The sequence below is a fragment of the Crocuta crocuta genome, unplaced genomic scaffold, assembly GCF_008692635.1.
Source record: "Crocuta crocuta isolate KB4526 unplaced genomic scaffold, BGI_CrCroc_1.0 scaffold340, whole genome shotgun sequence".
Lineage (NCBI taxonomy): Eukaryota > Metazoa > Chordata > Mammalia > Carnivora > Hyaenidae > Crocuta > Crocuta crocuta.
In genome coordinates this window covers 3,250,668-3,276,583 of record NW_027530642.1, presented here as the reverse complement: position 1 = coordinate 3,276,583, position 25,916 = coordinate 3,250,668, and the positions used below count along the sequence as shown (strand labels likewise).

Sequence of the window (25,916 nt, the reverse complement as noted above, 5' to 3'; positions counted from 1 at the left end):
GGACTTAGTTCTCCTGGCATCAGGCGGGCCACCACCCCCTTGGCCCATGTTGCCTTCCTGAGCCACCACATCAGGCCTGGGAGCAGTTGGTGAGGAGGTTCTGAATGAGCTGAGGCCTCAGCACCTGTCACTCGGTGTTCTGATGGCTCCTCTGTCCCAGAGGGCTGGGGATTCCTCGGTCGTTCTTCCTGCCTGTTCGTGGGGTCCCTGGCAAGGTCTAGGCCAGTAGCTATCACAGCCCCGGGAGCACACACGATCTGCTTGAGAGGCTGGCAGCTCCGGGCCCACCTGGGCCCCGCTGTGGCTTCCTCTGGGCCGTGACCCCTGACCACGTCCCTTGGCTTGTCATCCCCAGCGTTCGGCAGCCGGGCCTCTCACGCCCCCGGTCATCTGCCCCGTCCCAGCTCAGCCCCTAGAGCCCCTCCCAAGCCAGGCTGGAACACCTGCAATCCCCCTGCGGGGTCAAGCTCACGCTTGTGCACGAGCTTTCCTCCCTGTCTGGAACATCCGCCCACACCGACTCTACCCCGCTAATACCTGCGTATCCTCTGGGGCATCCGCTTAAATGCCACTTGCCTAGCAGGTCTTCCTGGGGTACCTCCCTGGTCCTTCCAGACCCGGTTCACGGCCTTGCTGTGTGCACCCCCGGCCTCAGGGTGTGCCCAGGCACAGCACCCCCCACTGCCCCTTCGGGTCCTGTTTCCTTGTCTGTCCTTTCCACCGCCCACTCCCCCGCCCAGACAGTAGACATGCAGGAAGTGCTTGTTGACTCAGCGAAGGAAAGAACTCGTGAGTGAGTCTCTCGGCCTCTGTGGAGACCGAACCAGGCTACTCCGTGTCCGGAGGCTAGGGAGGCCGAGGACCTGTTACCTTCAGTTTCCTCCTGGCGTTGAACTTCTTCAGGCAGTCCACGGTCTCCTGTCTGTGCATGCAGGAGGCCACCGTGGACCGGTGCTGGAGGAAGAGGGGAGAGGTCTGTGAGGGGAAGCCAGGCCCGCCCGGGCGCCCTGCAGCAGGGTGTCTCACGGAGATGCAGTCGGCGTTTTGGGGGGAACAAATCTTTGTTCCAGCGAATGTTGTCAACACAGCAGGCACTTAGCGCCCCGGGCACCAGACATCCAGTGCCAGGAGCACCGCCAGCCATGATGCCAACGCCTCCCGTTCTCAGCTCCCCCTGAGAACCACAGCCGGGCAGCGTCTTCTGACCCTGTGTTGGGCCTGAGGAGCCAGGGGCAGGGCCATGGGGGTCTGGACCCTGAAGTCTGGAGGGGCTCCTGGAAAGTGCCCTGCTGAGGAAGGCTCACCGAGATCCAAGGGTGCTTGAGGGCCTCGGCGGCCGTGATGCGTTTGGATGGGTTGATGGTCAGCATCTTATTGATCAGATCCTTGGCTTCTGGGGTGACGGTGTCCCATTCTGGTGACGGGAACTGGAAGGGGCAGAGGGGCCAGGTTTGCCCAGCCTACCCCAGGCCACCCCTGCGATCCCCCAGCCCCTGACTGGCAGGGGAGCAGGCAGGGGTCCTATGGCCCATCCACTCCGGCATCCACAATTGGGAGGAAAAGGGACCCCTCTGGAACCAGACAAGGGACAGGGTGCTTTGCGCCAGGGACAAATCCAAGCAGAGGTCAGAGGGAAAGGAGGACCTCCTCTGTTTTTCTGAGGCTGTGCCTTATCTGGGGACCAGTGGGCCAGCGACCATAGGCCAGACTTCAGAATCAGAAGGCTGAGTTTAAGTCCTGGCTCTGCCTCTGGGGCTGTGTGACTTTGGGCAAGTCACGGGACCCTCCAGCTGCCCCTGGAGATGTTGTGAGGATTAAATGTGATATAAAACACATAGCACATAGCTTGATGGAATCAGCCTTATTGAAAATCAGTATAGCTTGGTCATCAGGAGCACAGATGGTAGAGCCAAACTGCTTAGGTTCAAATCCCAGCTCAGCGCTACTACTTCTTAACTATGCAGTGTGGGCAGTTATTTAACCTCGCTGTGCCTCAGCTGTCTTCTCTGTAAAATGGGACTAATAATCGCACCTAGGTCATAGAATGGTTGGAAGATTAGCTGTAATATATATAAAGCCTTTAGAGTTAGATATTATTATTATTTATGTGTGTGTTACTATTTGGTAGGGAGAGGTTGAGAGTCTGGCTTCTGGACCTTCCCTCCACCTCTCGTCCCATGTTGGTGCTATTTCTGCCCTCCGGGGCCCCAGGCAAAATCCCATCACACAGAGGCTCCACCAGGAGGCGAGGCCCCACACTTCAGCCCTGAAGCTCCACCCGCCCCATGACTAGAGAGTGGCAGGGGGTCTAAGTGGGGTGGGAGGGCAGGAGGGAGGCACAGGGGATGACGGGGAGGCTGGAGAGAGGAGGGACACTCACATCATAGGCGCCGGCTTTGATTTGCTGGTACAGGCGGTGCTGGTCCTCATCCCAGAATGGCGGATACCCAACCAGCAGGATGTACAGGATGACCCCTGGGAAGAGGACCAGGAGAAGCCTCACCCCCCTGTGAGGAGGAGCCATGAAGAGGGGAAGGATGGGAAAGGAGCGGGCACCAGAGAGGCAGGTGACTGCGGGGGGCGGGGTGTGTGAGGGGGGACGAGACGGCTTCGGGGTAGACTCACCACAGGCCCACAGGTCCACAGGCTTCCCATACGGGTCCTTCCGCAGCACTTCTGGGGACAGGTATCCAGGCGTCCCTGCGAACCCTGCTCCCCAGACACCCAGACAGGCGCACGCACACGCATGCACACACACACACACACAGGTTAGCACATTAACAACGCAGAGCAGGATCTTGCTGGAAGAGGGCTGAGGTTGCCCTGGAGGCGAGGAAAACACTCCCTGCCCCCAAAAGTGGGTCAGGGGCAGGAAGCTCTGGCCTGGCAAGGCAGCAAAGCCTCTAGGCCTGGCTGGACAAGTCCACGGGGCACTTGTCACCACCCCCACTCCAGAGCCTACGGCAGAAGTCATCGAGCAATCGCAGAGTCCTTGCCGTGGGGTCCTGACTCAGCATCATACACTTCTAACAGCCGTGCTGCAGCCACCATCAAGTGCGGTGGCACTCTAGACAAAGTGCCCTTGCCATGTCAGCTATAGGCCGTGCTGAGCCCTTGCCCACTCTCCACCCTTGGAGGAGCTGGTCCTGGGAGAGGAGGAGGACTCTCCCTAGCTCTGGTTTTGCCTTAAGTCTTTTTTCCCTTGGGGCCTCAGTTTCCTCATCTGTCAAATGAGGGATTAGGGATTCCTGCTCCCACTACCCCCCAGCACTGATGAGAGGATCACTTGCAATAAACAGGCATCCAAAGTACTTTAACAAACAATCATAAGTGTGTGTGTGTGCTGAGCACGGAGCGGAGCACTTACATGCCTGGTCTCCCTCCTCACACAGCCCCGAGGAACATGCTATTATCACCCCCATTTTACAGATGAGGAAACGAAGGCTCAGCAAAGTGACACGACTCCCCCCTAAAGTCACACACCTCCTAAGTGGCTGGGTCAGAACTTGAACCCAGAGCTCAATGATCAAAAGTGCCCACTAACAAGTTTCCCCGGACAGCGGAAAGGACTCGATTATGCCAAAAGCTCAGAGCACACTGGATCATCGGAGCTTAGATCCTGGCTCTACCCCTTTTAATCTCCCATGAACTCTTTCTCAGCCTCTGTTCCTCATTTGTAAAATCAGGATAATTAGCCCTGGGACCCGGGGGAACCCACAGAAGCCCCTAGCCAGTGGTGACGGTGTGCGTGCACGTAAAGAAGCCACGCACTCTTTTCATGGTAACCGTGGCCCCATGCCCGACTCCCATGGAGGTAGGATGGGCAGCACCCGGTGACCAGAGGCTGAGTGTCCTGGGGCCTCTGCTCCTGGAGCCCTGGCTAGGCCCCGGCCAGCTCCCACCTGCNACACGAGGCTGGCCCCCACTGCCCCTGCTGCCCCCGCCCCCACTCACCGAACCATGCCTGCTGCTCCCCTTCCACCTCGATGGCCAGCCCGAAGTCCGCCAGCTTCACCGCGGCACCCTTGAGCTTGGAAGCCAACAATAGATTCTCCGGCTTCCCAGGACCAGAGGGAGGAGTGAAATGGGGGAAGAAAGAGCCAGAAGACAGTGAGCGGATTCAGAACCTCACCTCCCGGGGTTCTGGGCGTCCGGGAGGAGCAGCTGGACAATCCAGAGGCACCCTGCACCCGCCCCTCCAGTCCCCGCCGTGGGACCCTGTGCTTCAGTCCCCAGAGACGGGACAACCCTAGTGCAACACCTCCATCTACTGCAACAGAAAGATCCTTTGCCCATCACTCATCCCCTCCTCCGCTCCACCTCAGGGTTTGGGGTTGGGGCCGAGGTGAGGGCAGGGAGTTGGGGGAACAGCCACCATTTACGATAAAGAAAAGGGAGCGATATTTATTGCACCCCTACTAGGTGCCGGCCACCAGGCAAAGTGTTTTGCATATGTCATCTTGCTGATCATCTCAACAACCTTTGGGGCCAGCATTATTATCCCCATTTTCCACAATAGTCTTCCTACATTCCCCCAAACACTCATGCCTGTTCCCACCTCAGGACCTTTGCACTTCCTGCTCCCCCTGTCTGATTTGCTCCTTCTCGGAGCTCCATGGAGCTGACCTCTTCTCTTCATCCACCCTCGCCTTCATGTCACCCTCTCAAAGAATCCTTCCGTGACTATCTAAAGGAGGAGCCCCCAGGTGTCCTCTGCCTTGGCAACTTGTTATTACCTTCATAGATATCATCACAATTTGTAATGTTTTCCCCATCTCTTTATGTGCTTGTTCATTATCTGTCACCTCTATAGAAAGTGAGTTCCTTATCTGTCTGTGTACTACTATATCACCAGGATCTAAGGCAGGGGAGAGCAGGCACTTAATAAATATTTGTTGTATGTATCAAGGTGAGGAAACAAAGGCTCAGAGAAGTTAAGTGACTTGACCAAGATCACACAGCTGAGAAGCTATAGAGTCAGAATGGAGGCAAAGTCAGGCTCTCGAGCTGTATTCTTAAGCACTCTAGGCTGACAGACGGCCTCGTATATGCTGCCTGGCCTCTGGGGCCCCAAGGCAGCTGTCTTCCTCTGTGTCTGGAGAACAGGAAACCCCCCTACACAGGACAGAGGGAAGAGGAAGTGAATTCCACAGTGAGATGGCCCTCGCATCTGACCCAGCTCTTCCATTTCAATGCTGTGGCACTTGGGCAAGCCATGTCCCTTCTGAGCTCTAGTTTCCTCTCAGAAAATGGATGAAGCCCAGCTCATGGAGTGGCGTGTGGATTAATCTGTGTAGAGCACTTGGCAGTGGCCTAGAGCACGTGCTGGAGGAGCATCAGCCCTCATATTTTCTGCTGGGGGCGGGCTGGGGGACGTGGGCTCGACTCCCTGGAGACAGCTGGTTTCCTCTGACCCCCTCCCCACCGGAACTTCTGAGGGGTCCCACCTCTGACCTTCCACTGCAGGACCCAAACAAATATAGCTCCATCTGCCCCTCGTTAAGGCCTCTTTTGTCCTTTGGGGACCGCGTTCCCAAAGTGTCCTGGGCCTTGGTAGCTGTCCTGCCCTGATTTGATGAATATGCCACTAATTAATCTATGCAGAGTGGCCTAAATTTGCGCTGTCTCTCCTCCTTTCTCCTCCCGAGCAGGGGCTGTAGCTGTAATGGGAACAGGGACCCTCTGGGAGCGCACACTTGCCTGTGGGTCTAGGCTGAGCCACAGGGAGCTCACGTGACTCAGGTGAGAAGCCACGGACTGCTCGTGACAGTCAGAGGTAGGCAGGGGCTCTGGTCAGAGCACTGCATCCCAAAGAGGGACCTGGGTCCCACTGGAGGGAGGGTGCCTGGGGAGGGCGCCCGGGATGAAGAGGGCCCAGAAGTCCTGTCCTGGGTGGGAACGGAGAACAGCTAAGCTGCCCAAGTGTCTCCGGGGCTGCCCTGAGCTGGAGGCTTGATCTGCACAGCCCCAAAGGGTAGAACTGGGGTTCACAGACCCAAAACTCCTACAGCAGGTAAGATTGAAGGAGCATTTCCCAGTGGTTCAAGCAGATGCCCCATAAAAACTGAGTTCATAGTCACCAAAGGCCAAAAAGCAGAGGTTCAAAGGCACCTAGAAGGAGCTACTGTAGAGGCAGGAGCTGCATTGAGTGGCTTTTCAGCCCAGACCACGGCAGGCACAGGGTCTGGGGTCAGAAGGCCGGCACTCCGGTCCTAGCTCAGACACAGCAGAACTGTGTATCCGTGGGCAAGTCCCTTAGACTCCCTAGGCTTCAGTTTCCTGCTCTGAACACCGGGGTTACCAATCGAGGTAACCAGCCTCGATGCCATGAGGCTCCGCAGAAGAGAGCCAGGAGTCTGTGCTGACCAGGCGAGGCTATGGCTGTGGCTAGTGCCCACCCTAGATGGCACGTCTGCCTAGGCCTGCCCATCCACTCCTTCAGGTGGGAAGAGGAAGGAGGACTCCGAGCACCCCAAGACCTGCTCTTCTTCTCCCCCCACCTGCCAGAGACCCAGTAACAAGAATGACAATGTGTCTGTGCACCAGGCACGGTGCGGTCTCCTTTGACATCCTCAGCACCCCGTGCAGAGGTTGCTATGGCAACCCCGCTGTAAGGAGGCGGAGGCCCTGTGGCTGGAGAGTGGTCTGGCTGGGATCTGGACCCCTTCATAGCTGGCACTGCCAGCCCCACTACATCTCACCTGGCCTGGCCCAAAACACACGGGGCTAGGAGTTAGGAGACTCGATCCTAAGCCTAGATACTCCTCCCTGAGCCCAATTTCCTGATCTGAGCAGTGGCATATATATTGTTCCACCCCCCCCAGCCCAACCCAGGGGAATTAAAGGGATTCTGGGGGCGCCTAGGTGGCTCAGCCGGTTAAGTGTCCAACTCTTGATTTCCGCTCGGGTCATGATCTCGTGGTTCATGAGTTTGAGCCCCTCATCGGGTTCTGTGTAGAGCCTGTTTGGGATTCTCTCTCTCTCCCTCTCTCTCTGCCCCTCCCCAATGGGTGCCTTGTCTCTTTCTCTCTCTCTCTCTCTCAAAATAAATAAACATAAAAAGGGGGGGTTCTGATAATACCCCTGACTCCACAGGTGGAGGGAAGGGCAGGAGGCAGAGGGGCAGGCTCCTGGGTGAGCTGCACCCCCAGATGGGTCGCTCACCTTCAGGTCCCGGTGCACCACACCCATCTGGTGGCAGTGCAGCACGGCCTCCAGGATCTGCTGGATACAGTGACTGGGGAGAGAGAGGAAGGGGTCATGGGTGAAAGCGGGCCTCTCCCGGGAAAGCTGGGAAGCCGGGGAGGGAGGCCCCCTTGGCCCCAGGCACCGTTGCCAGGCTGCACCTGGCACTCACCTGGCGTCAGCCTCACTGTAATATTCCCGGGCCACGATGTCCTCAAACAGCTCCCCACCAGTAACCCTGGGAAGACAGGCGCAGAGTCACCCTCCCACAAGGGCCCCGGCATTGCCTCTTCCAGAAGAGGCTACAGGAAGCCAAGGGCAGAACCCAGGGACCTCAGAACCTCAGCCCAAAGGGAGGGTGTCTCCTGTTGCGACCCTCTTCCTGGCTTCTAGCCCACCCTTCCGCCGACTTCCCTCCCCCCCACCGCCTGCCCTTCTCTCCCCCTGGGCCCAGGCTGGAGTTAGGACAGGGGGATGGGCCACACAGAACATGTCACTCAGGGGCAGCAGGCTCCTGGAAGCCCCAGGACTGGGTTTTGTTGCTGTTGATGTTGCTTGTTTTCTAACAAACTTTATTTCTCAGAGTAACTGTAGGCACACAGAGAAATTGAGCAGAAGGCACACACGTTTCCCAGGCACCCACATGCGGAGCCTCCCCCGCTATTAACTGGTTTTGTTTTGTTTGTTTTTTTTTTTACAGATGGGACCAGTGTCTTCCCTGAAGTTTCTCCACCAACCCAAGACCCTAGCATTTCATTATTGTTTTTCAGTCAATTGACGATCTTTAAAAACTTTAAAATGACTCCAAAAGGAAACTTTATATGGCCACGAGCCACTCAAAGCCAGCATCACTGGCCACAAACAGAAACAGAATGAAATCTTCGTCAAGGAGCGGAGAAAGCGTGTGTCGGCTTTTCAGGGAACCCCACTGCACGGCTTCGGGGGCAGGCCCACCGCATCTGGGAAACTTCTGTCTCGGAAGAGGGAATTCAGCCCAGCCTGAGGGCACTTGGGAATCAGGCCAAGGGGCCCAGATAGGTCACCCCTGCTCAGGCTGCCCCTCTACCCCTTGTACATGCCAGGTGGGCCCACACTCACAGGTCGAAGATCAGGTAATGGTGTCCCTCCTCAGAGATGCTGTCATGGAGCCGGACTGTGGGAGGGGTCCAGGCAGCCAGTTAACCCAGAAGCACTGCCTCCCACCCCCTCCTGCCCTCTCACTTCACCTCCCCCACCCCCACCCTCCCCCAACAGCCAACATTCCAATCTCTCAGTCACTGAGCACAAGCTAGGTAACAGGTGCTTTGACAAACTGAGTAAATGATGGCTCACTGACTTTGGGCATCGTCTGAAGAGGCCCGGGTTTAAAGATGAAAGGGACCCTCCCCCCCCCAGCTTTGGTCACAGTTTGGCCTCTTTGTTCCCCCAACCCTGAGCTTCCTTGCAGGGCAGGCTGGCCTCATCATGGAATTAGTCCATGGCTCAAATCTCTGTCACTTCTTAGCTGTGTGACTTCAGGCAAGTTGCTACACCTTTCTGAGCCTCTCTTTTCTTGCTTGGACAATGAGACTGAAACTTCTGGACTTGCAGGCGTGCTGGGGGAATTCCATGAGGCACACAGTCGGGGTTCACCCAGTGCTGGCCCTGAGTGAATAAGCCCGCTGTATATCTAGGTCTGAGATAAGGGAGGCGGGAGGGCAGTGGTCCCTGAGTCTGGGTATGCGGAGAAACTCATCTCTTCCTACCTCACTTACCAAGAACAGGGGCAAGGCTCCCTGGAGCCCAGAGCTCCCCAATTTACCTCCTGAGATTCTAGAAGGCAGGGCCCAAGGCCTAGAGCTGACTCTAGGGGGCTGTACCCTGACAGCCAACCACATTCTCTCCCAGGATAGCTTCACATCCTCCCCTGAGCCGCAGCCTAAAAATGGCCACAGAGCGGGGTGTGGGCTCAGAGAATTAAGATACATCGCACAACGGAAAATTACACAGCTGTTAAAATAATACGGCAGTTATGAATCCACTGGTTCAGAATCATCTCTGAATTATGTTGTTTGGCAAAAAAGCAAAGCACAAAGCAGTGTGCATGGTGCTTTTTATAAAAGATGTATTTAAGCCCGTCTATGGCATAAGCCTTTCTGGAAGGATACAGAGAAGTGGGCATTGGGGTACCTTGGGGAGAGGAATCGGGAGGGCAGGGGTTGTGAGCTGTTGAGACTATTTTCCCCTCGACCACTAGTGCTATCTGAATTCTTGCCATGTGCATGTATTTCTCACTCAATATTGAGTCCCCTAGGCGGCTTATGGCTCTCCTGTCTGCACCTAAAGTTTGGAGAAGCAGGCATCAAAACTGCTTCTGAGTGGGTGTCTTCTATGGGGGAGGGGAGAACGTGACAGAGATGGGGGAGGAAGGGAACACAAATGTATTTTATTTTCTTTAAAAAGATTTATTTATTTAAGTAATCGCTATACTGAATGTGGGGCTCAAGTTCACACTCCCAAGACCAGGAGTCACAAGCTCTGCCGACTGAGCCAGCCAGGCACCTTGGGAACACTAATTTAAATTTTTAATTCTTAAATGATGATATGTGTTTATAAATGACTAAAAGAGGGGCATCTGGGTGGCTCTATCGGTGAAGCATCCGACTTCAGCTCAGGTCATGTTCTCACGGTTCGTGGGTTTGAGCCTCGCTTCGGGCTCTGTGCTGACAGCTCAGAGCCTGGAGCCTGACTTAAAAGGCTGTCCCTGTAAGCAGCCAGGCGAGAGGAACACAGGCTGGATTCTAGCCCCCACCTGCCTGAGGACACTGGCTTTAGACCCTGGGAGGTGGTGTCATCACAGCTCAGAACCCAGGAGACAAGACACATACCCCTCCCCCCCATCAGTGAAGGCTACCCTGAGAAAAAACTGAGTCCAAAGCCAAAGAGGAAAGGAAAGATTCAAGAGCCGCCGCGGGGTATGAAAGGGTCTCACCACCTGGTAGAGATTGACATGTCTATGGTTGTCGAGCTTTGCTGTCAGCTTCTGACTTTTCAAAAATATTGTCATAGATCAAACCGATCTGTAACCCAGTTTTCATTTATGTAGCTGAACTCATGAATTTCTGGCATTCCTTTCATATTTCCAACAGTTATCAGTTTTTTCTTGGAAATTGAAGGGTAGGGCTTCTTACCCTGTCCAGTGCCCCTCTGACAACACATTCCTGATGTCCACCTGGGAAGCTAAACAGAATGGCTAGGAACCTGGGCTCTGGAGTCAATCTTGCTGGGCTCGCCTCCCAGCTCTGCCTCTTATAAGCTGTGCAATTTGGGGCAGACTAGGGAACCTCCCTGATCCTCCTTTCCCACCAGTGGTGGTAACACCACTGACCTTCCGGGGGAAGTTAATCGACGAGGTTTGTAAAGCCCTCAACACAGTGTCTGGCACAGAGAAGAACTTGATAAGTGAAGACACCGTCATCTTCGTTATCGACCAGCCTCGCTCCTCTTGCCCACCTCAAATCACTTGCTAAACTCTCAGATGGCCTTGGGGGTTTGCCCCATCAGCAGGTGGCAATACAGAGTGTAGGGCGCTGTCCCATGTGCATGGAACAATTGGACCTCCCTGGGCTGAGCCAGAGTCTCCCGGACCCGGGCCCCTTGGCACCAGCCACACACAGGCAGCAGCTAAGACTCAATCTAGCTTTGCCTATTGGGTTTGCATCCGCGGCTGCACCTCTTTGCATTTCTTTGGGCGGATTATAATCTATTTAGAAGTGAGATACTTGGAGGATCAGGAAGTATCACCCTCCAGGGCCCTTCCAGCCCTAACATAGCTTGGGTTCTTCCCCCGCATCTTCCTGGCCTGGGTCTCAGCTCCGCTCTCCACTTCCCTGTGCATCAGCCACCCCCGCCCCATCCTTACTTCTTCCGCACATCCTCTGTCCCTAGCAGAGGCCTGGGCACGTGGTGGGGCCTCGAGATGCCCTTGCTATCAGGTAAAGGAAGGAAGGAGTAAATGATTCAATGATGATGGCGATGATAAAGGTAATAGCCGTCGTTTCTGAGAGTTTCCCATGGGCCAGGCTTGTGCTAAGTTCTTTATTTGCACATTCTCATTTAACCCTCCAACAGTTGTAGAGGGTGGATATCATGACTACCCTCATGAAGAGGATACTGAGAGTCAGAGAAGTTCAGAGCCTGCCCACACCCAAACACCTAGTGAACAGCAGAGCTGGGATTTGACCCCAGGTGTGAACCCCATTCTCTTAACCGCCATGTTAAATACAGTGCCCCAAATTGGTGACCAAATGCCTTGATGGCTCACAGGAATGAGAATCGTGTGGAGGTTACACTTTCAGGTAAGGTTGTTTTTGTGGAAAGGTGTGGACTAGGAAAAAGGGGAGCAGCTTAATGATAACAAAACACTTGCCTCGGGACCGTCACTGCGTTATGCTCTATCTAATCATCACAACCCTATGAGGCAGGTATCATTTCCATTCTCCAGATGAGAAAACTGAGCTCCAGAGTGGTTAAGCAACATATCCAGGGTCACACAGCAATTAAGCAGCAAACCCAGGATCTGAGCTGCAGTCTGTCAGCCCCAGAGCCCATAACGTACTGCTCCCCATGCATAGCTGGGAATGAGAGGGGGAAGGAAGTGCAGAGGAGACAGCGCTGGCCTGAGACAGCTGCACTGTGCAGCAACACACACCCTTACACACGCAGCCCCCCTCCCCCCGCTCCCTCCTCTGGGGCTGATGGCCTCTCTCAGAGATCACTCACAACCCCGTCCGTCATACAACTGGGGAGGTGGAGGCCCCCACCAGGCAGGGGCTTGCCTAAGGTCGCACAGTGAGTCTGCAAGCAGGTCAGGGATTGGGGTCTGACCTGGCTCCTCCCCACCAGCTGCCTCGCTGCCCCTCTTCTGATTCTGGCCCTGAAGCCTCTGACTACTGTTTGCACAGCTTTGCTCCCCTTCCCTGGGCACAGGGAAGGGGAGGTGCCTTTTGGGTATAAATAGCAGATGGAGATGCTTCTCTCCAGCGGGAGAGTTAACCCTTGGGGCTCTGGGCAACAAGAGGCTTCCTTCCCACAGGCAAAGGCGTGGCGGCTGTCAAGAGTTGGAATATTCCTTAGAGAGCACCTAGGCCTTATTCCTCACAGTGCTGTCTGAGCCCACAGCCTCGGGGTCATCTTGGAGCATGTTAGAAATGCCAAACCTTGCCCTCCCCCGCCCCCAAACCCACTGAACCAGAATCTACGTTTTAACAAGATGCCCAGATGATCCAGAGGGTGTTTCCTTGTGAAGTTGGGGAGGAAAGTGGCTCAGAAAGGGAAGGGCTCCTACCCAAGGTCACACAGCCATTCCCTGACAGAACTGTACCTAGAATCTGCACTTTCTCCCCACACCCTACCCCCAGCCGCCCAACTCAGAACCACGATGAGCAGGGAGGCAGCCCCTCAATCACGAAAGGGGGAGGAGGGGAGCTCAGCCAGTGACCTGTGGTCTAGGCATGGCCTCTCCCTGCAGCCTGTCCTCATTCTACCCCTGGGGCGTGGCCACCTTGGAGCCTGCCTGGGGTGGGGGTGGGGGTGCAGGCAGGCCCCTGGGCCGGGCTGGTGGACCAGCCACAGTGCCAGGCTGACTCAGCATGGGGCAGGTTTGGGGAGTGGGCCGTGCTGGTCAAGGCCAAGCCTGGCCTATTTTCATCTCTCCCAGAGCTTTAGGAGTTTTCCTGAAACAGCTTTTCTGAAGGAGGCTGCCGGCAGCAGCGTGGGCTGGGAGGAAGGGCCCCCTTCTTCACCTTCCCCTCAACCAAGCTGGTCTCTGAGAGATATGGAAACCATTAAATGTACCCCCTTTCCCGTCACGATGGCCATCAGTCCCGGAGAAGAGAGCAGCTGCCCTCCCAGCCTCCAAACCCCCAGCGGCCGGGCAGGGGAGCAGGGCCGGCCCCGCCCGCACCCCTCACTCATCCCCCATGGCTCACCGATGTTGGGGTGCTTCAGCAGGCGGCAGATGCGGGCTTCGCGCTCCAGCTTCTGATGGTCTGAAACACAGATGCCTGGGTGAGTCCCTCTGCCGCTTCCAGGCCTCTTCAGACCTGCACGGGCCGGGGCAGCCCCTGGGCCCACCTGGAAAAGCTCACCTTCCTGGCGCTGCAGTGCCTCGGGAGTCCCTTCCTCTCTCTGGGCCCTGGTGTCCAGGGCTCTCAAATGAGGTGCCTCCCTGCGCCACAACCGCGGAGCCTGGAACAGCACACACACACACACACACACACACACACACACCCCGGCTCCGGCCTTGCCCCTCACACTGCACTCCAGCCAGATTGAACTGCTTTTCCAGACCCCCCCTGCACAACCCTCTCACTTGGGCTTGGGGGCCTTTACCCATGTGGGTCTCTCAGCTTGGAACTTTCCCTTCCAACCTCCCAGCTGGCCATCACTGGCCATCCCTCAATCATCCCACTTGTCTTCCATACGCCTTCCCCTGGCAGCCTGTCCTGACTGCCAGGCTGGTAGGGGGTCCCTCCTCTGCGCTCTCAGGGCCCCTGGACAATGCATCCTACCTTGTCTCCTGGATATCTTTACCCCTGAGGGCAAGAGCTTAGTCTCTGTTGTACCCTGACATCTACCCAAATGCCTGGCACATAGTAGGTGCTTAAGAAATAATTGAAGTAAAGAATAAACCATTGAATGGTGAACCTTTCTAAAGGACTATGTATTTTCTCTGCAGGAGAGAACTGTATTCATTTGCAGAGGCCGCCTCCCTTGCAGAGGACTCCGGACCAGGGACATGGAGAGCCCCAAAGAATCTGCAGTATAGGGGGCGCCTGGGTAGCTTAGTCGGTTGAGCATCAGATTTCTGCTCAGGTCATGATCTCACGGTTCGTGAGTTAGAGCCCTGCATCTTGCTCTGTGCTGACAACTCAGAGCCTGGAACCTGCTTCAGATCCTGTGTCTCCCTCTCTCTCTCTGCCCCTCCCTTGCTCACACTGTCTCTCTCTGTCTCTCAAAAATAAGTAAATGTTAAAAAAAAAAAAAAAAGAATCTGCAGCATAGAACCTGTATGCGGCAGCTCGGGGCTTTCACACCTGCTTTCCAGGACTTTTATCCAAACCCGCAGGGAGAGAGGACTTGTTCAGAATCTGCCCCACCCCCACCCCGTGGTCTCTGACTCTGAGGCTTCTGGGAACAATCCTACCCATGACCCCCTTCAATCCTCCCAATGACCCTGTGCTGTGGGCATTTTATGCCTGGCCCCTGACCCCATTTTATGCATTTCTTGATTCCTTTTGGGTGCTTTCCTCACAATTCACCAGTTAATGCCTTAATTTTTAAAAAATTAATTAAAAAAAATTAAAAGGAAGCCGGTAGCAAATATACAAGATTTACTAGGTGCCCGGCACTGTGCAGAGCACTTTTATATGCATCTCAAGTTCTCACAACAGCCCTTTGAGGGAGCTGCTGTCATGTTCTGGCTTTACAGAGGAGGGAACAGAGGAACAGAGAGGTTAAAATATACCTGGCTCAGAGTCACGCCTGTAGTGATCAGTGGAGCCGCACTGTACTCAGGCAGTCAGACTCCAGGGGAGAGCTTTAAAACCCTGTGCCGGGGCGCCTGGGTGGCTGTCGGTTAAGCATCCAACTTCAGCTCAGGTCATGATCTCACGGCTCGTGGGTTCGAGCCCCATGTCAGGCTCTGTGGTCACAGCCAGCTCAGAGCCTGGAGCCTGTTTCGGATTCTGTACCTCCCTCTCTCTCTCTGACCCTCCCCTGCTCACGCTGTCTCTCTCTCTCAGAAATAAATAAAAAAAATTTTTTTAAATAAAAATAAAAATAAAAATAAAACCCTGCACCATACTGTCCTCCACACCCTGACTCACCACCTTCACCACCTGCCCCCAATTTCTGAATGGGAAAATCGAGGCCCATACGAGGGAGCTTATGCAGAAAGGCAGAGGACTAGAGCCCAGTCTCTGAATAGCCCCTTCTGAGCAGGCACAAGGAAGACAATAAGGATGGAGAAAGTTCCAGCCCTTGTCCCCAGGCAGCCAGCTCCCTTTCCCCTGTCTCTTTATTAGAGCAATCGCTATCAGAGCAATCACTGGCCGTCCTCCACGGGCTGCAGAAGCCAAGATCAATACCAAAATGTGGCTTTTTCATCAGCAAAGCAATTAAGTCCAATCCTGTTTCCATAGAGCGTAAGCTCAACTCCCCAGCCGAAGGTAGACAGCAGGCTGGGGGAGGGGAAGTTGTCCACACTGGGGGGCATCCCCCTGGTCCCCCCTCTCTCCCAGCCTCCTTCCATATCTTCCAGGGTCGGGGTGAGGCTAATCCCCACACAAAAGAGGGGGTCCCCTGCAAGGGCTGGTAAGGACCCTAGCAGACTGAGGAAGGCTGGGCCTTCCCTTGGCCCCACACCCTGTCCCCCACCTCACCCACCCCCAGCAGAACCAGAATTCAGGAAGGTCGAAGTGGAGTCTATCAGAGGGGCTGGGAGTCTTCTGGCCCAGGCCACACATTCAGCGGGGGGTGGGGGTGGGGGAATCCAAATGCAGAATTCCGATGCTCCGCCCCCTAGCGAGGTCACCCAGGAGCAGAGTTACACTCACTGCATGTGGCATGTAACGTGACAGCCCCTCAGACTTGAACCTGGTGGCCTGTCCTCCAGGCTAGAAATGCCAGGAGCTGTGTTTCTCTTGACCTCAGAGGCCTTGCTCTGTTATGTAGGCAAGGAAACTGAGGCCCAGTGATAAAAGAGCCATCCCTTTATCAAAATCACTCAGTAGGGTGGTCAGGCCTTATTAGAGCTCAGAGCTCTGAGGGGCCGCTCCTGAATGTCCCCTACTGCAGCCGATAGTCCTTGGCGGTGAAGAACCTTTTATTAAAATATGAATTAGATGACGTCACTCCCTGGCTTCAAACCCTCCAACAGCTCCCTATTGTGCTTATAATCCAAACTCCTCACCACAGCCAACCAGGCCCTGCTGGGCCCTGCCTCATCGCGGCCTTGGAGCTTCAACCACAGTGGCGGCCTCCTTTCTGGCCTCAGGCACGCCGAGTGCCTTCGCACCTCAGGGCCTTTGCACTTGCTGTGCCTTCTGCCTAGCATGCTCTTCTCCTGGGTCTTCTTATGGCTGCCTCCTTCTCCTCTGGCAGGTCCAGCACATCACCTCTTCAGAAGTGCCTTTTCTGAGTGTCCCCCCTCGGCCCCCCACTTCCCCACTACCCTCTCTTCACTATAACACTCTTTGCTACCTGCAGCTACCCAGTTTATTTATATGTTTAACGTTATTTTCAGTCTTCCTCCCTGGAAAACAGGTGCAAAGAGAGCATGACCTTGTCTGTCAGTCACTGCCATGCTCCCAGGGCCCAGAGCCACTAAGTAGCTTGTCCAAAGTCCCATAGCTGAGACACGGCAGCGCTGGGACTTCAACCCATGTTCCTAATCACTGTACTATATATTGCCTCCGGTTCTCATACTTAATTAATTGATAAGTCAATCCATCCAGCTCCACACAGTCCCACAGTGGTGAGAGGCCTGAGGGAAGCCTCCTGCCCAGGTACCTGAAAGGATTAGCCCCGAGGCCCACTACGATCCCTTGTGAACCTTCTCCTTCGCTCCCTGAGGGCAGACCCACCTCCAGGGTGGGTGAAGGGGCCCTCCTGCCCAGGAGCTCGGCAGGCAGGGGTGAGGGGAAGTAAGGTTCGGGGTGAGCTTCCTGGGACCAGACAGCGCCCGAAGGGCAGGGCAGGATAAATCAGAGCAGGGCGGAAGTGCAATCAGGCAGCCCGGAAGTCTGCGCCCGCAGAGGGGGTGGGCTCCAGCGGCCACGTGGGCAGTGGGACTCTGGCCGGAGGCACAGGAACCAGGGGGCCAAAATAGATGTCAGAGTCTTACAAGAGGAAATGCCCCCACCCTCTGTAGGGCCTCAACAGGATTCCTGATCCTGGGGGGTTGAAGAACCAATCCCAAGGGCCAACAGAGCCAGGCAGGGGTGGGGAGTAAGATGAGGAAGGCGGGAAGGATGTGTCTTACTGCCTCCTTTCCATCATGGACCTCAGGGGTCACCTGGATGAGCCCATGCCATGTCCTGGGACAGGTTGCCAGGGAGCCAAGGGAAGGACCCCTCAGCATCGGATAGACAGTGGGGACCGAGAAAGTCCGTACCCCAGTCAGTCTCACCTGGCTGTGCCAGCCACATCCATGTGCCCGGTGAGCCCTCAAATGTTAATGAATTTTTCTTTTTTTTTTTTAATGGGGGGAGGGGACAGAGTTCCAAGCACGGTCAACGCAGAGCCCAACATGGGGCTCAAACCCACTAACTGCGAGATCTCGACCTGAGCCAAAATCAAGCATCGGCTGCTTACTCACCCAGGCACCCCAATGACTTCTCTGTGTGCTGGGTGCGGCTGTGGCCAGGAGGCACACGCAGCCCCGGGCAGGGCACTGTCACTGGGCATACACTAGCTGGCATCACTGCTGATAGGAGTTTGGGCCTCACCTACTGAATCCGGCCCTCCAGGGTGGAACTAGAGAGATGCATTTTTTTAAAGGCTGCCAAGGGGCATCAGCAGGGTTGGGGACAGGCAAAATGTTTACTTTCTGTTCCAGGTCTCTGTGGCTTCTTGGAACTGTTTATACTATAAGTATCTTATTTAAAAGACTAGTACTGGGGCACCCGGGGGGCTCAGTTGGTTAAGTGTCCGACTTAGGCTCAGGTCATGATCTCACTGTTCATGAGTTTGAGCCCCATGTCAGAGTCAGCCTTGACAATGAGGAGCCTGCTTGAGATTCTCTCTCTCTCTCTCTCGGCTCTCTCCCTGACTCTCCCCTGCACAATCTCTAAATAAATAAATAAATAAACAAACAAACATTTTTAAAAAAAAGAGTAGTTTTAAAATACATACAGAAAACCATCTCCTGGGTTGGGGAGCCACTCAAAAGAAGAAGAGGCTGACCCGGGTGGGGAAGGGGACGCCTCGGCGGCTCCCTGGGGCAGGGGGGAGGGCGGCTGCTCTGGGTGGGGTGGCGTGGCCCCCGCAGGGAGCTGTCAAAGTCACCGAGAGTGCCAGCAGGAGAAGCTTAGGGTATGTTGCCAAATAGTCAGCATGACACTGCTCCCCACCCCAGGCACCACGAGTGGCAAACAAAGAAACCTGGGAACAGCAGCCCTCCCCTCCCCTCCCGCTGGGGAGAGGAGTTGGCAGTGGCAGACTTTTTTGAGAAGGTTCCCCTGAGAACCTCCCCACTCCCACCCTCCTCGCTCACCTAGGCCTGGGCCACCTTCCTCTAAGGATGTCAGAGCCTAAACACATTGCCAAAGAAAGACAGGGGACTTGGCAGTTTCCTCCCGGTGTGGCCCAGAGTCTACACTGCCCAAGGAATGCTCAGTCCTACTGTTCGGAAAAGAGGCAATGCCCTTTCCATTCTCCCTCATAAACATCTGTCTCTTCCTGTCAGAGTGTGTGCGTGTGTGTGTCTGTGTGTGTGTGTGTGTGAGAGAGAGAGAGAGAGAGAGAGAGATAGAAAGAGAGAGAGAAAGAGGGAGAGAGAGAGAGACTGCCCAAGAGCCCCAGCATCAAGGGAAGACATTGCTTCCTGACCCTCCCTCAATCTGGCCCCCCGCCAAGTGTGGCCCTAATCTTGCCCCTACTGTATCTCAGGAATTGGGACATCTCCTTTGATCCCTAGAGACATAAAGCACAGAGAGGGTGCCAGACTGCCACTGGTCACACAGCACGCAAGGCAAATCCCAGCACCCCTGCAGCCTTCCTACCTGCCCTGCCTCCCTGCCCCTGGCTCTGGCTCCCGACCTCCCACAGGTGCCGCCCTTCCACACCAGCTTTACCCTGAATGTGTGCCGTCTTGGCCACCCCAGGGGCCCTCGGAAAACCACCCCTCACACAGCCAGCCTCTCCTCCCGGCAGGACACTGGCTGCCTACGGGGGAGTTCAGTGGCTGGGAGAAGGTACTGGGATCCCAGGAACGCTGAGCCAGAGAGATGAAAGGCGGCAACATGCAGCGGAACACGGGGCCTGCTGGGAGGCCCGCGGGGGGCAGTATGAACATCCTGTATCAGCCTCCGTGAGCCCCACACCTGCTGGGCTCCGGCCCAGACGCAGCTGCCACCTATGCCAGGCAAACCCCTGGACACGAAGCCAGACCCTCACTCAACATCCCCCGTGCCGCACCCGCACCTGCCTCACTCAACAGAACTCCCTTCCCCTCTCCACCCCTCCAGGAGGCCCCCAAGCCAGATAGACGCCATTCAGAGCAGGAATCTGAGTTTGGAAGATGACCTTCCCCAGCACGCTGACCACGGTTACTGCCATTCCCACTCAACCACAGGCTAAGGGCAAGAAGCAACGCTCTGGGCAGGCTTTCCAAGTCCAATGTCCGCACGGATCCCCGATGCACCTTGTTAAAATGCACACCCTGATTCCTTACGTCTAGAAACAGGAAACCTTTCTAATAATCTCCCGGTGATGCTGATGCCACACGTCCAGGACCATTTCCAAACGGGAATCATCTGGGGATTTCTTCCAAACCCAGGTCACACCTCACCCGGATTAGTCACAACCTCGGTGGGTAGGAGGAGCCAGGTACCTGGAGGTGTTGAAGCTCTCCGGGCATTCCAGGTGAGGACAGTTTGGGGAGCCAGTGTTCTTGGGAATATTTAGGGATAAGAAAGTGGACTTGTGGGGCTGAGGCAGAATGTACCTGGCGCTCGCTGGCCTCTGGTAGAGCACTGGGATGTGCTGGCTGCTATCCTAGGTGCTGGGTGCTATCCTAGGTGCTGGGTGCTATCCTAGGTGCTGGGTGCTATCCTTGGTATTGGGGATAGCAGGGATGAGACCTATCCCCACCCTCTTGTTGCTTAGAGTCAAGAGGGAAGATGGATGTTAAATAAGGGACCAAGCCAGTAAGTGGGATGAATCCAGGTTGGGGTAAAGCCACAAAGGTAAACAGTAATAACATAAAATACAGGAGGCCCTCTCAGATCTAGGGGCCGGGGAAGCCTCTCAAAGGATGGGACATTGAGCTGCGACCTGAAGGTTTAGAAAGGGCCAGGCTTGTTAGGAGCCAGGTGGGGGCATCCCAGCAGAAGGAATGGCGGGTGCAGAGGTCTGCAGATGAGAGAGGAAGCAAGTGGCAGGAGAACAGGGAAAGGAAGTCCTATCTGGCACCTTTGCCTTCACCTGGGTGGGAGGCAGAGAGCCTGGCCTGTCAGAGAGGCTGTGGCCTCCAGCCTCGGTCCCCGAAAGAAGGAAAATGGAGGGGTCTGTTATAACACCCACAGGAGAAAGCAGTTCCCTCCTGCGCCGTCATCCCGGGGGACAGACCTGGACCCTGGCTCTAACCCCAGGGGTAGAGAGAAGAACAGCCCCAGAGGGCGGTGAGGCACAGATCTGCCACCTACCTCTGGCCGATAGCTTCTTGGTGTTGATGATCTTAGCAGCATACTCCTGGCCAGCCAGCACCTTCACACACCTGCGCACCACTGAGAAGGCTCCTCTGGAAGGACAGAGAAGGCAGAAGGGGTAAGGAAGGGCCCAGGGACGGTCGCATCACTAGGATAGACAGAAGTCCATGTGTCTGCACCCTGCTGGCTAGAGAGACCTGCTGCAGGGCTGCAGGAGCTCTCTGGGACAGCTGTGGCCTGACTCGGGGACAGGGCAGGGCTGGAGACCCGGGAGGACCATGGGAAGTAGATTCTCAGGACCCTGGCCTCGCCAGAGATGAACCTTCTGGAACTGTAATAAGTTGGACTCCCCTAGTTGTAAAACATTAGAATCATGTAGTGTTGGGATCATAGCATCCAGGTCGCTGAAAGATTTTAGTGTTCTAGTCCTTGAGTAGGTAACACATCAACAAGGTTCAACGTTCGAAAGATAAAAAGACTCCCTCCCACCCCTGAACCCCAGCCTCCGAGGTCCCATCCCCAGGGACAGCCAGTGTCACCAGGTTCTTGAGCAGCTGTGCACAAATACGCTCCCCCACACAAAGGGTAGTGGAACTTGCACACTGTTCTCCACCCTCCTTTTTTTTTTTAAGTTTATTTATTTATTTTGAGAAAGAAAGTGGGAGAGAGTGAGCAGAGGAGCAGAGAGAGAGAAAGAGAGGGAGAGAGAGAATCCAAGCAGGCTCCGTGCTGTCCGTGCAGAGCCTGACCCAGGCCTCCAACCTATAAACTGTAGGATCATGACCCAAGCAGAAACTAAGAGCTGGGCACTTAACTGACTGAGCCACCCAGGCGCCCCTGCACCCTACTTGTTTTTAGTAAATATTTTGGAGATACTCCTTCCAAATTATAACATAAAGAGGGGCACTTGGGTGGCTTAGTTGGTTAAGCATCTGACTCTTGATCTCAGCTCAAGGCAAGATCTCACAGTTCGTAGGTTCAAGCCCCATGTCGGGCTCTGTGCTGAGTGTGGAGCCTGCTTGGGATTCTGTCTCTCCTTCTCTCTCTGCCCCTACCCTGTGCTCTCTGGCTCTCTCTCTCAAAAATAAACAAGCATTTGAAAAATCTTTAAAAAACACAAAAAACAATAGTAACATAAAGAGCTCCTCATTATTTATTCATATGTCTGTCCTATAATTTACTTAGCAGTCCCCTATCAATGGGCAATTAGGTTAGTTCAAACCATATTACAAACACTATTGCAATGACTAAACTTATATGTGTGCCTTAGAATTACGTTTCTCGTGTGTGCAGCTGTCTGTGGATAAACGCTGAGAAACTGTGTTACTTAGTCAAAGGTTACCCTTTGTTATTGGTAATTTCAATAGATAATGAAAGATTTTCCATCGCAGAGATTGTACCAACTTATTTTCTCTAGTATGCAAGGGGACCGTTTTCCTCTGCCCTTGTCAACAGTGTATCATCAAAGTTTTTTGTCTTTGCTAGCGAGATAGCTGGAAAAAGGCGACTAAGTGTAGACTTGATTTGTAATTCTCATATTGATTAAGGGTGAGCCTCTTTGCACATGTTTTAAGAGGCCTTTACTTGATCCTCAAAGTATCAGCGGTTCAGAAAAAATTTGGAGCAAGGGATGAGTTTCAGCACTTGCATGGGGACATTGATTCCTGCCATGTGGAGTGTGGCCATTTCCCAGATTATTCAATTTTTTGATAAAAGCCAGAAGTCTGGATATTTATGTGAAATTTCCCAATTTTTAAAGATTGGTACCTTGTTCTTAAAAAAATGTTTTTAAGATAGTATCTGGCCAAACATAACTAGTTTGAGGGTTAGATCTCATATCTAAAAACTATGTCATACCCCCCAGCCTCCACAAAGGTCATCTGGTCCAACTCCCTTATACCAACTCCCTTATACTCCCTTATACCTTATACCAGAGGACAAACCTTCCCTGCCCCTACGGAGCCGGACACTGACCATGGGACCACGTTACCACCCTAACCACAGACTAATGGCAAGAAGCAAGTCTGTGGGCAGGTTTCCCCTATTTTATGTTATGTTATGTTATGTTATGTTATGTTATGTTATGTTATGTTATGTTATATTATGTTATTTTTGACAGAAAAAGAGAGAGACCATGCACCAGCAGGTGAGGGGCAGAGGGAGACAGAAAGAGAGAGAGAGAGAGAGAGAGAGAGAGAATGTTAAGCAGACACCACGCTCAGTGTGGAGCCCAACACAAGATTTGATCCCAGCCCCTGGGATCCAGACCGAGCTGAAATCAAGAGTCCAAAGCTCAACCCTCAACAGACTGAGCCACCCAGGTGCCCATCCCAGTTTTAAAGTGTATGTGAATCACCAGGTGTCTTATTGAAATGCAGATTCAGATCCCTTAAGCCAGGAGTGGAGCTCAGGACTCTGGGAGCTCAGTGTAGAAGGCTCACACAGCCAGCTGTAGGCAGGGCCGGGGCTGGAACTCTGGCATTTGCTCTCCCTCACCAAGGGAGCCTGCCACACCCAGGTTCCCGACATGGCCACATCCTCCAGACCGCGATGCCCTATCCTCCGTGTATGCGCAGGTCCAAGCCCGAGAGGCTGGCACAGACGCCCTCTCTGCATATGCCCTGGGCGCGGTGTCACCGGTTTCATGTCTGGGCGGCATGAACCGAGAAGGGGGAAGACTGGGCGGGGATGAGGAAGAAAGAGCCAGGAGGGGGCTGGAGACCAGGAAATGTGACCTCTAGGAAAGCCCTAGAAGACCCAGAATTCCTGGACCTTCCCTGAGGTGTGCACCATGCTGTCCTCCTCCCCGCCACACACCCAAGAAAGCAGCGAGACCTGGGCGTCCTTCCCGGTGAAGCCTCCCTATTATGGGCCTCCTGGTCCGTGCTCCCAGAGCACTCCACTCCTCCCCATCTAGTCCAAGTTCACGGCTGGTTGCTCCTCCTGTTGGTCCCTCCCACCTGACTGTAAGTTCCTGAGGGCCAGGACTTTCACTTTCTTCTCCACGTGCCTGTTCCCCGGGGAACCCAATGTCTGTTACCAATAGGGCCTCCATAAATGTTACTTGCAGAAACAGGAGGTGGATTGAATTCACAGTGAGAGGGACCCAAATGAGACAGGGAAGAGGATTTTCCATCAAGGGTGTTAGGAATGGAAACAGGCATCTGAAGAGGTAGGGCACAGCTCATCTCTCAAAGAGACGACAGACAGACAGGGGGATGGACCCAAAGACCTTCAGGTCCCTGACCAGCTGGAGGCCAAGACTCTCAAAGGCCCCAAGGGACACAGTGTTTAAGGTGCTCCCTCTGGGAAAGGTTGGAGGGCCTCAGGGAGAGCAGGGGTAGGGAAGGAGAGAGGCTGTAAGCTCCTGAGCTCAGGGACCGAGTCGTGTCTCACTCACCGGCATCTAGCCCTTGTTTGGTCTGGAGCCTGGAGTTCAATTACAGTGGGATCGAGGGATGGAGGGGTAGTGGGAGGAAGGCAGGGAAAGAAGGGTGGATATAATTTCTCCACCGAAGAAACAAATTCTAAGAAGTAGAAACAACTAAGTATAAAATCCCATTCCAAGTAAAGACCTTAGACCAGTGGTTATCAAAGTGGCTATTCCAGAATCCTCTGGGGATATTTTTAAAATATATACGCCAGAGCTACCCATCCAGAGCTACCAACTCAGAACCTCAGGGCAGAGGCCCAGGGGAGGTGTATTTTCATTTCACACATGGGTTCAGGGCATTGTTTCCCATTGTTGCCCAGCCAACCGGGCTGTCCTGCCTGCCTTCTGCGGGCATCCTACGAGATACCCTGACCCTGGACCTCAGCCCTGAAGAAGATGGCACATGCACCTTTGTGCAGGGTGGCTTGATGGGCCCATGAACCAGGGCTCTGCCTTCGGAGCTGAGAACCTAAGAGCCACATCCAGAAAACAATCGAAGGCCCATTTGCTAAACTCCCATCCTGAGACACAGTGCCAAGCTTTTGCGTAAGTCTCAGCTTCTAACTCTGGGTCCACTAGGTTCTAACGTGGGGAGGGCTGCTACAGGGCCCATGTAGCCTCTGAAGGACATCCTGGGCCTCTGAAAGTAGGTATGTGCATTTTTTTCTGGGGCAAGGATGCATAGCTTTTAGCAGCTGCTCAGAGGGAGGAGTTTATCAAAACCAGTTCAGAGCTACTGATCCATAGGGCACCAGCCTCCCACGTACCCGGAAGGCATCCTCCTTTCAAATGCATGTGAGCCACTAAGCTCCTCCTTGACCACAGCAGCACAGTGAAGTTGGAACGATCATCCCCGTTTAACAGATGGGGAAACTGAGGCTTCAGGTGAACAGGCATAGTGGGTCTTTGAAGAGAATGCGGGTCACCTGCACTTGTTCTGATTCCACCAAAAGCGGGAAAGTGTGACCCCTAAGAGCGGGGCCTCTGGGCTCACAAAGCTCTGTGGTCTGATCGTGACTCACCCCCAACTGTGACACTGAACTTGATACTGAACTGTGTTTCCTCCTATAAAATAGGGACCATAATAGCATCTACCTCCTGGATTTGTTGGAGAGATTAAGTGAGATCACATGTGCAAATCGCTGGGCCAGGCACAGAGAGCATCAAATGGGGTGAGGGGGGGAGGAAAGGGCCCCGCTCCAGGGAGCCCCTCTTTCTACCTACACAGCCTCAGGTCTCCCACCCATAAGTGGGAAGGTTCATCCCTGCTTGCCATGGTGCTGGGGGTCAGGAAGATGAGGGGCAGAGGAGAATCAGTAGCAAAAATGAGACTCACCTCCTCTCTTTTGTATCTTCTGCTTTAAACACGCCTATTTCTGCATTCTTGTCCTGCGTGAGCAAGTGGCCACAGCCCAGCAGCCTTGGCAAATAACAGAAAAGCCAGCCCAGTTCTCCTACGGCCCTTAGTGAAGCAGGTGGCTAGCAGGTGGATGGGCAGGAGCTTGGAAACAGGACAGGGCAGAGAGAGGAGGTGGCCAAGATGGGAACCTCAGGGTGGAAGGGAGGGACCAGGGGTCCTGAAGGGAAGGGACAAAGCCTGTGTGTGAGGACCCAGTGTGAGTGTCCACGGACAGGTCCTGGAAGCATCTGCGAAGGTGTTTCTGGGTGCAAAGGGGCCGAGGGGGGCATGTCCGCCCACAGCTGTGTGTCAGCAGCCCGGTCGGTGACCCATGGATGTGACTCCATGAGGCTCTGGGTGTGACAAGCACACCAGCATCACCCTGAGTATGAAATGTGCATCCATGTGAGCAAGCAGGTCACAGAACGTGGTCAGGGAGGGGTCTACCACAATACAGTTCTCACTTTCTTCATCTCCAACACGGGGG

The 25,916-nt window shown here is 54.5% G+C and overlaps 1 protein-coding gene across 4 annotated transcripts in view; it reads right to left on the bottom strand.

The window, feature by feature from the left end:
- The window catches only part of CAMK2A (calcium/calmodulin dependent protein kinase II alpha), a 59,421-nt gene that overhangs the window by 23,508 nt on the left and 9,997 nt on the right, over positions 1-25,916 (bottom strand). For all 4 annotated transcript variants that reach the window (XM_077769008.1, XM_077769009.1, XM_077769010.1 and 1 more), the window contains exons 2-11: positions 20,595-20,689; positions 13,155-13,214; positions 8,284-8,338; positions 7,358-7,423; positions 7,165-7,237; positions 3,955-4,057; positions 2,626-2,709; positions 2,381-2,475; positions 1,305-1,427; positions 871-954 (exon numbers count right to left, since the gene is read on the bottom strand). In XM_077769008.1, the coding sequence (XP_077625134.1) occupies positions 871-954; positions 1,305-1,427; positions 2,381-2,475; positions 2,626-2,709; positions 3,955-4,057; positions 7,165-7,237; positions 7,358-7,423; positions 8,284-8,338; positions 13,155-13,214; positions 20,595-20,689 (838 nt within the window). The remainder of the gene's footprint in view (positions 1-870; positions 955-1,304; positions 1,428-2,380; positions 2,476-2,625; positions 2,710-3,954; positions 4,058-7,164; positions 7,238-7,357; positions 7,424-8,283; positions 8,339-13,154; positions 13,215-20,594; positions 20,690-25,916) is intronic.